This window comes from Geospiza fortis, unplaced genomic scaffold, assembly GCF_000277835.1.
Source record: "Geospiza fortis unplaced genomic scaffold, GeoFor_1.0 scaffold206, whole genome shotgun sequence".
Lineage (NCBI taxonomy): Eukaryota > Metazoa > Chordata > Aves > Passeriformes > Thraupidae > Geospiza > Geospiza fortis.
The window spans coordinates 3,936,220-3,951,333 of NW_005054311.1; the positions used below are offsets into that span (position 1 = coordinate 3,936,220).

A 15,114-nucleotide genomic window follows, 5' to 3' on the forward strand; every position below is an offset into this window, starting at 1 on the left:
GCAATGGATAGCTGGGTTTGGAAGGCATCTCAGGAGGTCATCTAGTCCAATCCCCCTGTGCCAGCAGGTTCACCTGCAGCAAGTTGCACAGGATCACATCTAGGCACATCTCCAGAGAAGGAGATTCCAACAACCTTTTTCGACAGCCTGTTCCAGTGCTCCACCACTTTCAAAGTAAAGATCATCTTCCTCATAGTTAGATGGAAGTTCCTGTGCTTCAGTTTGTGCCCGCTGCCTCTTGTCCTTTCACTGAGCACATTTCTTGCTCTTAAAATACGGAAATAACTACGCATTCACAATAAGAGCTTTGTAATTATATACAGATCAGCATATTCAAATACAAGACTTGTAATGACTTTATTTAGACACATTTTGTGTTTTCGCGGGCCCTTTTGACAGATGAGTGAAAGAACATAAGCTGTTCTACATTCCACTTTTAATAAATGTACAGTAAGCCACAGCAGAATACGAGCTGGAGAAAAGTTTTGTCAGCATTTTCCATTCAGCGCAAAGTGCCAACACTATTTTGGTTTGCTTGTGCTATGCTTATGTACACTGGCCCCTCTGAGAGAGGGCTTCAAGTGAGATGGAAGCTGCTAGTATGAGCGGATGGCTGGTGGGACGGTCTGGCAATCTTCCTCATTCAAAGTCTTGTCGATCACTGGTCTGTACTTCAACGTAACCTAAAGTAAAAGGGAACAAAGAACTTCAGGACAAGAGGATTAGAGAATGAGATCCAAAAAACCCCAACAGTTAAGATTTTTGTTGGGTCAGAATTCAGTTCTATCTTTGAAATACCATAAAGCTGTTCTACTAAACACCCAACAGCACATTTTGTCACCATTGGAAGAAAAAAAGCTTTTGAACTAGTCTGACACAAGGGGAAGCGCAATTCCACCTCAAATAGCAAAGTCACTTCCCAGAGATCAACAGTGCAGGATTATCACAATTTCCAAGGCTGTTTATGAGAACAGCTGTTAACAGCAAAAAAGATCCTCAAGCACCAAGCTCAAAGTACCTTCCCAGTCGGGATATCCACATATGACAGGGTGTGCTTTCTCCAGTGCTCCTCAAATGGCTTCCGCTTTTGGCCTTGGAGCGGCTTAGAATAGTCAAATTCATCCACCCGTAACTAGGGAGAAAATGAGATTAGTACAAACCAGAAGCTCTATCTGCAAATCACTTCACAACCACGAGATCAGCTGCATTTCACTTACACCTGCAACCCAGCATGTCTCTGAACAGACAGCAAGCTTTCTCTTAACACTGCCCATGTCCAATTTGAAATGCTCAGGCTTAACAAGAGCTCTAAGGTAACTTTCCTTGCATAAGACAATTATTCTGTTTATGCATCTTTACATCCTGCTTATGCATCCATGATATTATTACTATAGTCCTGGTTTAGAGGTCTCTAATCACTCATATGTATACATGGAGCAACTCTTTTCAAGATCATTCCCAGTGTTCCATGTATTGGTCCTTTTATAAATAACAAATAAGAAGAGACAGAGCAGAACAAATAGGACCCCAAAAAATACTACACTAATCTTAACACTGAAGACTGCATTTGAAGATGTTACAACTTTAAATAATCCATCTGAGGGCACATAACAAGGAGATTCAATCCTACATTCAGGTCACAGGAAACATTTATACCTTATAATCCTCTCTGGCATGGGCACCTCGGGACTCTTTGCGAGCCTCAGCACCGTAAATGGTTTGTAGAGCACAAAGCATCAGGTTCTGCAGTTCAAGGGTCTCCACCAAGTCAGTGTTCCACACAATACCTGGTAAAATATTAAAATACTATGGAAGATGATCTACAAACAAGAGAAATATGTGTGAGTGAAACAAAAGTGCATCATCAGTTGCACTTAAATAACCAAGTTCTCTTAAGATCAACAGTGACATGGCAGTATCTGTCTGCATTGTGATATCTGCTCAGCTGGAGAATGAAAACTGAGTGTTCAGTCTACAAATAGTCTTGCTACCTCTTTGCAACTCCCAACTTTCAGAAGATACTGACAAAGTTCTTCATTCATCTTGGTATTTGGATAAGTTCACATCATGTTCTGAGGGCAGTTTGTACCTTACACATGTAAATCCAATTTCAATCTCTGCTTCTTTGAAAGATTTTTCAACCAGAAAACAACTGCAAAGGTCAAATATTTACCTGATTACTATGTTTAGTAAGTAGGGCTCTACAAAATATTTTGAAAGATTCAAAATGGTCAAAATCTTCAACTAAAAAGTCAAGAAACACATTAGGTTTACAGGAAAAAAAAAAAAAACAACCACAAAGCCACCCACCAACACTCTTCCCAGAGTACTCTGGGCAAGGTGTGGTCTTTGCTATCAAATTACCTCTGTCGAAAGTCTTTAGATGAGCCAGATCACCATAAATCTGGCTAAGCTTCTCACAGCCTTCTTGGAGTACAGAACCAGTACGAAATACAGCAGCATGGTTTTGCATTGCCTGCAACACAGTAAAACAAAATCAGTTGGATGTGCTGCATATGTAACTTCCTTAGCTCCAGAAGAGCTTGATACAGAGCTGTTCTGAGCTCAAACTTGTCTGCAGCCTGAAAAACCCCACATTCTTCCATTCACCCCAAACAACTGAAACCCCACTCTATTATACAGCGGGTAAACTACACAAGGGAATGACCATGAAGAAGGAATTAACAAGTGATACAACCTTTGTTTAAGACACACTCTTCTCATCCACTTTTTCTTCTGCATGGCAAATCCTGAAGTGCACTTTGCCAAGTCACCAAACCTCACAGTTGCCTGCAGCTTGTCCCACCCTATCCCTGAGAGCTTCCCCAGGCTTACCTTCTGCATGTTCAGTCGCACTTCTGAGGTCCTTATGCTTCCATTAGCAAACCTTAACTTGTCAAGATTAGCAACTGACTCTTCACCAGCATTTGGTTTAATGGGGGGAACTGGCTCTCCTAATAAGAAAATTTCAGTAAGTTTGGTGGCCAGGCTTGGGTTTGGTTTCTGGCAGTTTCAGAGACTATCAATTACTAAAAATCAGATTTAAGTAAAACATAATCTGTTTTCTTCCTCTGAGGTGCGCATTAAGTGTAACTTTCCTGAAGTTCCACCAATTGTATCCATGTACTTAAAAGTTCACAGTGGAATATGAATCCCATTCTTTCCTACAACAATTAATAAAGATTTTATAGGTTTGGCAAAATTCTGCTGTTCATTCCTTCAAAGCAGGATGAAAATTCTTCTAAACTACGGAATAAGCCCATGGTCCTTACCACCTACTGCTATGCTTCCTTGTCTCCTCAGTCCCAAACCTCCCACCTTTTCTTGGATGTGTAAGGGACAGGAACAGTCAATAAGTCTGGCAGTTAGACATGAGCTCTGCATCTTGCCTCTAATGCTGGAAGCCACATGATACTGGGCAACAAAGCAAACACAGCATCTTACCAGCACAGTTCATCTCACATGTAGCTTTGCATTCAGATTAATAAACCCTCCTCTACAACTTCTAACGCTAAAGAGCCACAGAAGGATTCAAAAAAAAGTTGGCACAAAGCCAGACCAAATAGGCACCACATGATCTAGGCTGATTCCATGAGGAATCATCAGTCTCAGCAGTTGGTGCAGTTTGGACATTAAGCAGTAAGAAAACAGATGACTACTTGTGGACTCCAGCTGCTCTGGCAATGTAACTGCCACATCCAGTATTTTGTTGGGGGTTGGAAGGGAGGGCTTGCTTCTTTGTTTTCTCAGGTCAACAACTGTGTCTGAACCAGATTATTTTAAAATATGTAAGATTCAGCAGTGAGACTCCAGTGAATGAGATATTGCAATTTTTACTATCTCTCTCTCACCACTTGCACATCAGTCCTTCTTATAAATAAATCAGCAAGGTGGCAGCAAATTCCACTACACAAAAGTGCCAAGTGTAAGACAGATTACACTTAGATGTAGAAGATGATGCAGCATGTAGAAAATACAGACTTCACATTCAATAGTCTGTGTTAACTTGTCAAAAATCCTAAGTGCTCTTGCCAATAGCATTAGCCCAATTCTAGTTTTCAAAGGATCAAGTACAAAGCAAATAGCAATATCAAAACATTTGCCTGGCATAGAACATGCCTACCAAAAGCATAAACACCGATTTCTTCCTTTTCTAACAAGTAAGAGCCTATGAGTATCATTCTAAATTTGAATCAGGTAGCAATAACTCTTCATTGGGCAGAAATTACATCATAAAGGCAAATGCCTCTAGAAAAGTGAGACTTACCAGGCTTGCATGTACTTGCAATAGTCAGGGCACAAGCACGACCGAAGACCACCAGGTCCAGAAGGGAGTTTGCTCCGAGTCGATTTGCGCCATGGACGGATGCAGAGGCCGCCTCCCCGCAGGCGTACAGGCCAGGCACCACCTTGTCCTGTCCATTCACGTGTGTGATCACCTGCCACGGCACACACTCCATCAATGCTCAGCCACTGGAAACACTTGGACACAGTGCTAACCTCCTCATCTGCAAAAGCCACGTGCATGGAAGGGTGCAACACAGCAACCTAAAGTTTCTTCTGCCTCTGAACACGGAATTATCTTAGCTCTAAAGGGCAAGGAGAAATGTATGCAGATACATACATTTACATCTGTATGTAAACACAGACAGGGCTAAACCCCAAGATTTCCCTACATATTCTTATGAAGAGTGCATAGTTCTGTTTCACCACAATTCTGCAGCAAGTCAGAAATGCACAGGCATAAAGTCTGATCTGCACATACTTCTAAGGCAAAATTTTACACTGAAATTTAACAAGTACATGAAGAGAAGAATTCAGTTGACACCATCACATTGATTTCCAACTAGTGTCAGTTGGAGGATCTCCTTTGGTGTTTAGATTACATAAACTACAGAGGAATAATTCACATTAACTCATGCTACAGAATGCAACTGAGGCCTACTTTGAGCTATGTTCAATTATATTATCCTCAGCTCAACTAACAAAGAATTACTGTCAGTAATTTCATTTTAGATGTTTCTTGGAACTCCCATCTCTAGATGGACTGGAACATGGTTATCAAGTTATTTTAAAAAACCAAAAAGATTGTGTGTTTTAAGTACTCTGACATCATTATTATATTATTATTAGAAATGGTATTAATCATCCGTTCATTTATAAAAAACATTCTTAATGCTTTCCTATTTGGAAAGTAATTTCCTAGTATGACGATGAAAATAGAGCCCAAAAGTGACGTGTATTCCTCACCTGTCCCTTGTAGTTAGTGGGAATACCTCCCATATTATAATGCACAGTAGGCAGGACAGGGATAGGCTCTTTAGTGACATCGACTCCAGCAAATATCATGGCTGTTTCGGAAATCCCTGGGAGACGGGTGGCCAGCTGCTGCGGTGGCAAGTGGTGCAACTGCAAGTACACATGGTCTTTTTCAGGACCACAACCCCTAGCAAAAAAAAAAACCAACACTGGAATAAATAACAGGAATTTACAAACACTAGTAGCATTTCTAATCCAGTTTGTTCTATTTGTGAAAATAAACAGGTTCTCTTTCAAATATTATCTGACAAAAATTAATATCTAGCATATTTAATAAGACTGTGGCACCTGGATGAATTGAGGCCATTTTCCAACTCCCAGCTTTCTTTTCACAGTAATTCACATTATTTAAGATTTTCAACTATTATATCTCTGCAGAAATATGTAAAACTTGGTAATCAGCCAAGAGAACAGCACCAAATAATTTCGTCTGTAGTAAGAGCATATACATTAAGCTTGTTTGAGCAAGTGTCTCTAGACACACTGAATTCAAACAGGAGACTCTTAACATCATCTGTTCTCTGTCAGTATCATTAGGAATTAACAAGATTTTCTGCCTTACACACAGAGATCAGCTTAACAGTCATTAGAGCTCACTCTCATGAATTACCATGTGCTTATCAAATGAACTATTGCACTTCACAGTCTAGCATGATTAAGAGTTCATTCTGCAGCTTTGTGAAGAGCATTTAACTAACCTTCCTTCACGGATTTCTATGGTCATGGAACGAGACACTACATCCCTGGAAGCCAGATCCTTGGCAACAGGTGCATATCTCTCCATGAATCTTTCACCTTGACTGTTGATCAGAATGCCTCCCTCTCCACGACATCCTTCTGTGATAAGGCAGCCAGCCCCATAGATACCTGTTCAAGAATGAAAACACCATCAAAGGAGGTTTCTCCACACAGCTTCACAATCAGGATGAACACTGAATAAACAAGGTCTTCTCAAAGACCCTGTTTTATTTTATTCCACCCTAATCATACCTCTAGGAACTGTCCCTCAAGTGTTGTTATTCCTTTTAAACATTCTTTCCAAAAGGTAAGCAAGTTGATTTGAAACATCCACACTGTTTCAGATATTAAAACTGGAAGTGATCTGCAACTATCAACACATCAGGAGAATTTTATTAAGACCTTGTACACCTTCAGCAATTATTTTAAGATTTTTAATAAACCAGAAGTTAATTATTTCAAGGTCCATTTGCTCATTTTTGTTCCCTCTTCTGTGCTGAAGCAGTACAAGATGGCTTCAAATCCTGTGGAACATAAAAGCTTACTTGCAAACTAACTCATGCAGTTCACTTGATAATTATCTTAAAAGCTACAGAATTATCATACAAGCAGTGAAGCTTCTTTAACTAGAAAAACTTTAAGTAAAAGGAACATTGGATCTTTATGGTATAACAATAACATTGTAAAATTATAGAAACCATTTACATAAATCGCATCATGAATTAAAATGAAGCATTTAATTAGCTACAAATCTAGTTGGTGATCATTGTTATCCACAATTCAGGTACTGATCACATGCTAGAATAGCACAGTTCTACATATATATATAGACCTTAACTTCAACTACCACACTTCACTGAAGATGCTAGTATATAATTCCCTAACATTTGCACCTATCCCATTGCTCTTGTATCTAATATGAAACCCCTTAAAACATTAAGGACAATGGAAATATAAGTTTAAGAGGTAGTTTCAGCTTGTAATTCATAAAACTTCTTACTTAGCATTTTAAGTACAGCACCTCAAAATATTAAACACTGCTCTTTAAATTAGAACAGCTGAGACTTTTCTCACATTATATGTCTTACTCTCAAATTTATATTCAACAACAGCTTCAGGCAAGTCTAAACCCATGTCACAAGCAACTTCTCAAACTCCGCAGAAAAGTGGAAACTGACTTGAGCCCATCATGCTTGAGGTGACCTCATGCTGGTGACCTGTCACTACAGGGGTTCCACAAGGCTTTGTCTTAGGGCCTGTGCTCTTCAACATCTTCATAAATGACTTGGACACAGGACTATAAGGGATACTGAGCAAGTTTGCAGACATGCAAAACTGGGAGAAGCTGTTGATTCCGTCAGAAGCAGGGAGGCTGTGCAGGGAGACCCCAACAAATTAGGAGTGCTGGGCAATCACCAACTGTATGAAGTACAACAAGGGAACTGCTGGATTCTGCACCTGGGATGGAACAACCCTGGATGCATGGACAGACTGGGGAAGGAGATGCTGGGAAGCAGTGCCATGGAAAGGGACCTGGGGGTCCTGATGAATGGCAAATTGACCATGAGTCAGCAGTGCCCTGGCAGCCAGGAGGGCCAAGCATGTCCTGGAGGGCATCAGGCACAGCATCACCAGGGAAGGGAGGGGATTGTCCCACTCTGCTCTGCACTGGGGCAACCTCACCTCAAGTGCTGGGGGTGGTTTTGGGTACCACAATACAAGAAAGACATTAAACTATTGGAGAGTATCCAAAGGAAAGCAACAAGGATGGAAAAGGGCCTTAAGAGGAAGTTGAATGACAAGCAATTGAGGTCACTTGGTCTGTTCAGCCAGTAGGAGACTGAAGGGAGATCTCAATGCAGTCTGCAACTTCCTTGTGAGAGGAAGAAGAGGGGCAGGCTTCTCTGTGGTGACCATTGACAGGACCCAAGGGAATGGCCTGAAGTTGTGTCAGGGGGGGGTTTGACTGGGTTTTTGGAAAAGATTCTTCATCCGGAGGGTGGCTGGACACTGGAACAGCCTCCTCAGGGGAGTGGTTACAGCACCAAGCCAGATAAAGTTCAAGAAGTGTTTGGACATTGCTCTCAGGCACATGGTGTGACTCTTGGGGTGTCCTGTGCAGGGCCAGGAGTTGGACTCGATGCACCTGATGGGTCCCTTCCAACTCAGCATATTGTGTATTCTGTGACATTTTAAAACAACATAAAAATCTGTTCAACTCATTAAAAATAATATTGTAAGCACTGTTTCCTATTCAGTACCTGTAGGGTGAAACTGCACAAATTCTAAGTCCTGGCAAGGGAGCCCAGCTCGTGTGACCATGGCAGTGCCGTCACCAGTACTGGTATGAGCAGATGTGCAGCTGAAGTAAGTGCGGCCGTACCCACTGCAGAACACAAAAGTTAACAGAATTAACAGGAAGAAAAATTAAAACAACACTACAACACACCACTAACTATGCTGTTTGCAAGACAGTGGAAAGGGTTAATAAGAAAAGCACTTAAGTTTTACCATCTCCTGTACTATTTCAACCAAAAGAAAACAAAACTGGTTTAGCCAAGTTTTGCTCAACCATACTTGAAAAATGGCTGGTGACAGAAGGTTGAAGAAAAAGAAAACCAATTCCAAAGCAGGATGGTTAGGTTAATATCAGAAGCCTTTCTGCCAGGACAAAAAAAGGTGATCTCAGAAAGTTCTCTCAATCCATACCATTCCATTTCATTTGAACAATCAATAGCAGTTTTATTAAAAATAGTATATAATGATGGTTGAGATTGCCCATATTGCCCTGGTTTTATATTCTTAGATTTAAAAACTTGGTTGTCCACATATTAAATATGAATTATTATGTTGCAAACATCTAGGTTAACCTCCAACATTATTGAGAACAGCCAATCAGCCCAATTTCAGGACAAACTCTCAGGAGAAATAGCAATGTACATATTCCATGTACCTCAAAGTACACAAGCATGAAAAACACATCAGAAAGACAAATTATGCAGGCAACCTTTTATAAATTTATTTACAAGTGTATCTTTCACAGATACATTTATAAATATTTTTCATATTGAAATAGATAGGAGAGTGCCATAAGGAGCAAAATACTAATGCAAATAGCATACTAATATACATATACAAACTTTGCAACCAAGTAATGTTAAGTTACACTCATAATATGATAGTTTTATCCTAGAACAGTTAGAATTACAGTGGTAGTATCTTAATGAAATAGAATCTCTGGAATTTTGACAAAAGCTGTTTCCTACAGGAAGCTCAGAACTCTACAGACAGACATGTTGGCAGCATTGCCAAAATGTCTGTTTTAAACAGCAGGTTTTAAAAACTGAAGACCATCTGAATCATATATATTACTCTTACACATTCTTACTTTATGTCATTGTTCTAGAATTCAAAGTTAGACCTCATACCAAATTTACACTCGGTCACAGAATTAGCATGTGCCCTTTTTCAGAGGGAATGACTGAAATCAGTTATATTCCTCTCAGTGTGGGGGGAATGAACCTATAAATTATGTTCAGTCAATGTATCTTCTCCACACTGTGGATCTGAAAACATGTACAAGCACACAAACTTCCAGCTGGTAACACTCCCAAGTTTTGGTCCTTCACCACAAATGTTACATTACCCAGTGGCAATGACCGTGTTCTTTGCTCTAAAACGATGAATGGTTCCATCTTCAATGCAGAGGGCAATAACACCACGGCATTCTCCATTCTCCATGAGTAAGTCCAAGGCAAAATATTCAACAAAGTAGCTTGTATCATATCGTAGAGACTGGAGGAAAATTACAAAAGGAACTTTTACTGAAGAAAAGTCTCTTCAAAACTGTCACTGCACATGGGCTCTATCAGGATAAAAAACATCCCCACCAACTCTCAGGGAAGACCGTTTCCTCATAACTATTAAAGAATTTGTTAATTAATCTATTCTAGCTTTAAAAGACACAAGTAGTGGCAAAAGCACTGAATTCTGAGCAGTCAGGAGCTAGGCAGCAGGACTTCTCATTTCAGTCTACACTTGGCAACACATTAACCAGCTGCAGTGCTCCCTACATGTAGAAGCACGCTGCACTTAAGCTCTCCCAGAGAAATGAGAAACACCTCCAGGAGCCCAATAAACCAGCAGGAGCAGCAGGCACTGAGTCAAGCATTCTTTCATGCCCTCAGGGATCAGGGCAGTGTTTGGCAGCACCGAGCATTTGTATTGCAGCAGCACACACACTGCAAGCCTTGAGGAGAGCAATTAGCTGGCTACCAAGTAAATAAAAAACAGTAGCTACCAGGTACTTGGATTTCTGGTTGCAAGTAGCTCACTACCATTTTCAAACAGCCATCACTTCCCTCAATTATGGTTTGTAGAATTAATAGGCAGACAAGCTGGAACACTGGTCACTTACTTGCCAAAGAACAAACTCAGGAATGCACAACCAGCCTTAATTCATTTACACCTTGTTTCCCCCTCCTCCCAGTTTGAAGATGAGTGAAAAAAAAATGCTGGCTTGTACCTCTTTCAGAGTTCCCCAACGCTGCTGTGTCAAATTTTTGGAAAAAAAGGGCTTTTGGGGAAAAGTTTACATAAATTCTCTTTGGGTCTAGTTAACAGACACAAAAGTACTAACAGTGCAGAACTAGTCCAGACCACAAAGCTGACACTGTACTAATTTACTAATTAGCATCTATTGTCTTCATCCCTCCACACTGCCTCAGGAAGAAGATAACCCAGAACTGCTATAAGCCATTCCCCTGGAATCCTCATTTGTATGTGACCAGTTACATGTTTGTTTGGTTTGGGTTTGATTATCTTTTTTCAAACTCTGGGGGTAAAAAGGAAAAAAAAAATTAGTAAATGTAAACACAAAACCCCAAACCAAGTTAACTTCACAACTTCTTACCCTGCCATACAGAGTATGTAAGAGTGAATGTCCAGTCCTGTCTGCAACGCAACAGCATCTGTGGGCCTGTCCTCCTTTTCCAAACTGAAGACTCTGTCCACCAAATGCACGCTGATAGATTTTTCCTTCTTCAGTTCTGCTGAAGGGCATCCCGTAATTTTCCAGCTGTTGAACCCAAATACAAGCATCAGAAACTCTTGTGTATCACAACAAACGAGTTATTTTCAGGAGATCTCCTTGGAAGCCAGCCTGTGTTATTTATAACTACAGCTGACATCAAATCCCATGAGTCTCACCTCTATCACCGCAGCTGGGGCTTGCTCAGTCATGTAGTGTATGGCATCCTGGTCACCCAGCCAGTCCGACCCTTTCACTGTGTCATAGAAATGCCACCTCCAGTTATCATCCTCCATGTTCCCCAGAGCAGCATTGATACCTCCCTGAAAATGAAAATCCATTTTCCTGGAATTACATTACTTAAATACAGCTTTAGTAGGTTTACCTCATTTCTATTAAAAATCACATACCAGATATGCACCTGTGTACAAGAACTATAGTCAAGCCAGATTTAATGAGGCTGTGAAACTCCTCAGTTTCACAATGGCTTGTTCTTCTTTTTTCTGTAATGCAGTGAATCACAGTTACACTTCAGGCAGAGAAGCAGCACTGCATTTTGATAATGTTTAGAAATGGGGAAGAAAAAAGAGGCAGTATGATGAAATAAAGACATAAGGGGAAATAAGGGTTTTAAGAACAACTGCAAGTGAGATTAAAAAAATGTGTCTTGCAATGTCATTAGTTTGGAAGCAAAATGAAATGTACCTGCTACCTAATATGAAGTCTGGCAGTTACAAATTCATGGTTAAGCTCTGATGATTCTAGAGATCTTTCCCAAAGTCACTGATCCTGTGAATTTATTATATACCACCCTTTAAAAAAGTTTCAACTAAATATGTGATATTTATAAATAAGAAGCATGGCCTTGAAACAAGGTGTTCAAGTGCCCCATTCCTAGAAGTTTTTAAAGCCAGGTTGGATGGGCTCCTGAGCAACCTAATCTAATGTGTGGAATCCCTGCCCATGGCAAGGCCATTGGAACTGGGTAACCCCTCAAGTCCCTTCCAACTCAAACCATTTTATGATTATTCTACATCCAAGTCAGCTTTCTGACAGCAGGCATTCTTTAAACATTTGTTCTGCCTCATTTCTCACCTGTGCAGCAACAGTATGGGAGCGGGTGGGGAACAGCTTGGTAACACAGGCTGTGTTAAACCCAGCTTCTGACAAACCAAAGGCAGCCCGCAGACCTGCTCCTCCTGCGCCCACAACAACTGCATCAAACTCATGGTCCACTACTGGGTATTGTGTAGAAATCTGGAAAAATAAATCATTTTGTTATGATCAAAACAGTTCAAGGTAAATCAAAAAAGTTTCATAAAAACACAAGCAGGATAGGTATAATGTTCTCAACAGACTTTTGCAGCAATTGCTACATCTGTTATACTCTCTTGCTTGGAAACTGTCATTAAAAAGAGCCACACACTTCAGCAACTCAGTCTCACAAAGCACCTGAACACAGCGCTCCAGTAAAAGCCTGAAAGCTTCACGCCTGTCAAGCATTAAGTGCTTGACTGAATCACAACACAAGAAGTACAGACGTACCGAGTCAGACACCTTCGTGGAGGCGTTTTTCTTTCCATAGACTGTGAAGTGTAAGTTCCGTGCAGGAGCCTGGCACGCCGCTGGCCACTACGGAAAGAAGCCAAGACAACTATTATGGAACGAATGTTTCCACAGGATAGACTTACGGGACTCTCAGCTACCCCACACTTGTAACAAATCTTCACTCACCACTGGTAGCACACACACAAGAGTATTAATGTATTCTAGAGCTACCTGTACTGAAGTTCTGGCTTTCCTATAATCATGCTATATAATCAAAAAAGGTTTGACTGATGTGAGAATAGCCTGCAGTTAAAAGGGTATTCCAGACTATCCATTATGGACTCCAGCAACAGTGACCAGCCTCTCAAACCTGTCTGAGGCTGCACCAACAGAAGAATATGTTTGCAATTAATGCTGAAGTATTCTTGCAGTTCCTTCATAATTAAGCAAAGATGAAGCTTTGTGGGAACCATGGGACGTAATGGAAAATTCCTCTCCTGCCAAGTAGTCCTCAGAATTTCAATTATTTCAGGTGGTCATAGTACTGAAAAAAAAGGCTGTAGGGAATGCTGTTCCAGCTGAGTGTTGCTTCAAAAGTCAGAGATATTTCTCTTATTCTTTATGAAATTAGTGACCAATTTAGAACCATTTATTAATACATAAACTTAGCACAAGGATGCAAGTCTTACCCTTCTGCAATGTCACTCCCTAGCCCCTGACTTGTTCAAAACCAAACCAACAAAAAAATACCACACCCAAACCTACTCAGTATGCCGTCTTTGCTTTGATAAGAATTAGTCTCCACCTCTCCAAGGTATCGGAATCTGGTATTCCTTCTTTACACAGTTCAAAAATCAAGCCTAACTCAGCATGTATGATTACTGAGAACAGCAACACAAAGACACATCAGGGACCTGTCCAGTGACATCAGCACTTCCATATTTGAAATATAACCTAAAATGCACTGGAGCGATATCTGCAGCTGTTACATTCACGGTCCCACCACTCTACAATATGCTAACAAGTGGCTCTTCCCTCCCCAAATGTGCACCTCTTCCCCCACCTCTGAAATGAATTCCAGTACACTTTCCTCGACGTAGTTTTATCCTTTCTCATACCAACTTCCTCAAATTATCTTCTTGTATAACAGCAAATCTACTGCATCATTACACTTGCTACCTCTGGTTTCTGCAACCATCTTGGAATGAGATCAGTTCCTATCACCTATTTATAAGGAGCTCCACCAGTACTCCCCTCCAGGCAGCTACTCTCTCCCTGTTCCACACTGCTGTGTTACCAGGCTTTGAGCTCAAACAAAAGCCCACAAAGCAGAAAAAGATGTCACACTAAGTCTGAAAGAAACACTGACTGTAGTAATCCTGTATTTTTATGCCACCAGGAAGATCATGGCCCTTTTGAAACTAAAGGTTCAATCAGGGCCAGCTCACTGCCACCCAAAATACGGAGACACTCTTTAAACCTTTCCTTCTCTCTGCGGTTGTCTTTTCTGCACTTGCTCTGTAACACAAGTATAACTACAGCCCATTTTTGTAATACCAAGCTCATTATGGGCATGCAGAATGGGAACAGCGGGAAGAAACCGAAAACTCCCACCTCACCATGGAGAAGAACAAGCCTTCACATATAACTCACAGCTCACAAACCTGCCAGACTCCTCAGCAGCCCTTCCAAGCAACTCAGATATACAGTGAGTATACTCAGTGGGAAGTATACTTCCAACACATGTCCAGAATCACAGAATACATTAGGCTGGAAAAGGTCTCTGAGACCATCAAGTGCAACCAATGACCAAACACCACCGTGTAAACTAAACCACAACACTAACTGTCACATCCAGCCTTTCCTCAGACACTTCCAGGAATGGTAACTCCACCACCTTCCTGGACAGCCCATTCCAATGTCTAGTCACACTTGCTGTGAAAAAATTCTTCCTGATGTCCAACGTGAACGTCCCGTGGCGCAGCTTGAGGCCATTTCCTCCCTTCCTGTCACCTTTGCTCAGGCAGTTGTAGAGAGTGATAAACTCCCCCCTACACCTCCTCCCTTCTTCCAGGCTTAACACCCCCAGCTCCCTCAGCAGCTCCTCACAGGACTCGTGCTCAGAGCCTTCACCAGCTTCACTGCCCTTCTCCGGACTCGCTCCAGCACCTCAATGTCCTTCGTGAAGTGACAAGCCCAGAAGTAAACACAGCACTCGAGGTGCGGCCTCAGCACGGCCGAGTACAGGAGCACAATCACTTCCCTGGTCCTGTGCGCACTTTTGCTCATACAGAATAAGTCTGCGGCGAGCTTTCTATCCCGGAGCTCGGGCCGCACCTGCTAGGCTCCTGCAGGGCCCTTCCCCAGCACATCCCATTCCCGCTGCCTCCCTCAAAACCCTGCTCAGGGCCTCAGGCTACGGCGCTCGCTTCCCGAGCCGGGAGGCGCGGCCCAGCCATGCCCACAGCCACCTACTCCCT

General features: G+C 41.6%; 1 protein-coding gene across 1 annotated transcript in view; it reads right to left on the reverse strand.

Moving 5' to 3' along the window:
- Window positions 1-332: 332 nt before the first annotated feature.
- Window positions 333-15,114, reverse strand: part of SDHA (succinate dehydrogenase complex flavoprotein subunit A) — a 15,343-nt gene continuing 561 nt past the window's right edge. Inside the window, exons 2-15 of the mRNA XM_031055662.1 lie at window positions 12,632-12,718; window positions 12,182-12,343; window positions 11,266-11,409; window positions 10,970-11,134; window positions 9,704-9,852; window positions 8,319-8,443; window positions 6,018-6,186; window positions 5,251-5,446; window positions 4,268-4,439; window positions 2,836-2,954; window positions 2,365-2,476; window positions 1,657-1,787; window positions 1,019-1,132; window positions 333-683 (exon numbers count right to left, since the gene is read on the reverse strand). Coding sequence (XP_030911522.1) covers window positions 597-683; window positions 1,019-1,132; window positions 1,657-1,787; window positions 2,365-2,476; window positions 2,836-2,954; window positions 4,268-4,439; window positions 5,251-5,446; window positions 6,018-6,186; window positions 8,319-8,443; window positions 9,704-9,852; window positions 10,970-11,134; window positions 11,266-11,409; window positions 12,182-12,343; window positions 12,632-12,718 — 1,932 coding nt within the window. The 3' untranslated portion in view covers window positions 333-596. The remainder of the gene's footprint in view (window positions 684-1,018; window positions 1,133-1,656; window positions 1,788-2,364; window positions 2,477-2,835; window positions 2,955-4,267; window positions 4,440-5,250; window positions 5,447-6,017; window positions 6,187-8,318; window positions 8,444-9,703; window positions 9,853-10,969; window positions 11,135-11,265; window positions 11,410-12,181; window positions 12,344-12,631; window positions 12,719-15,114) is intronic.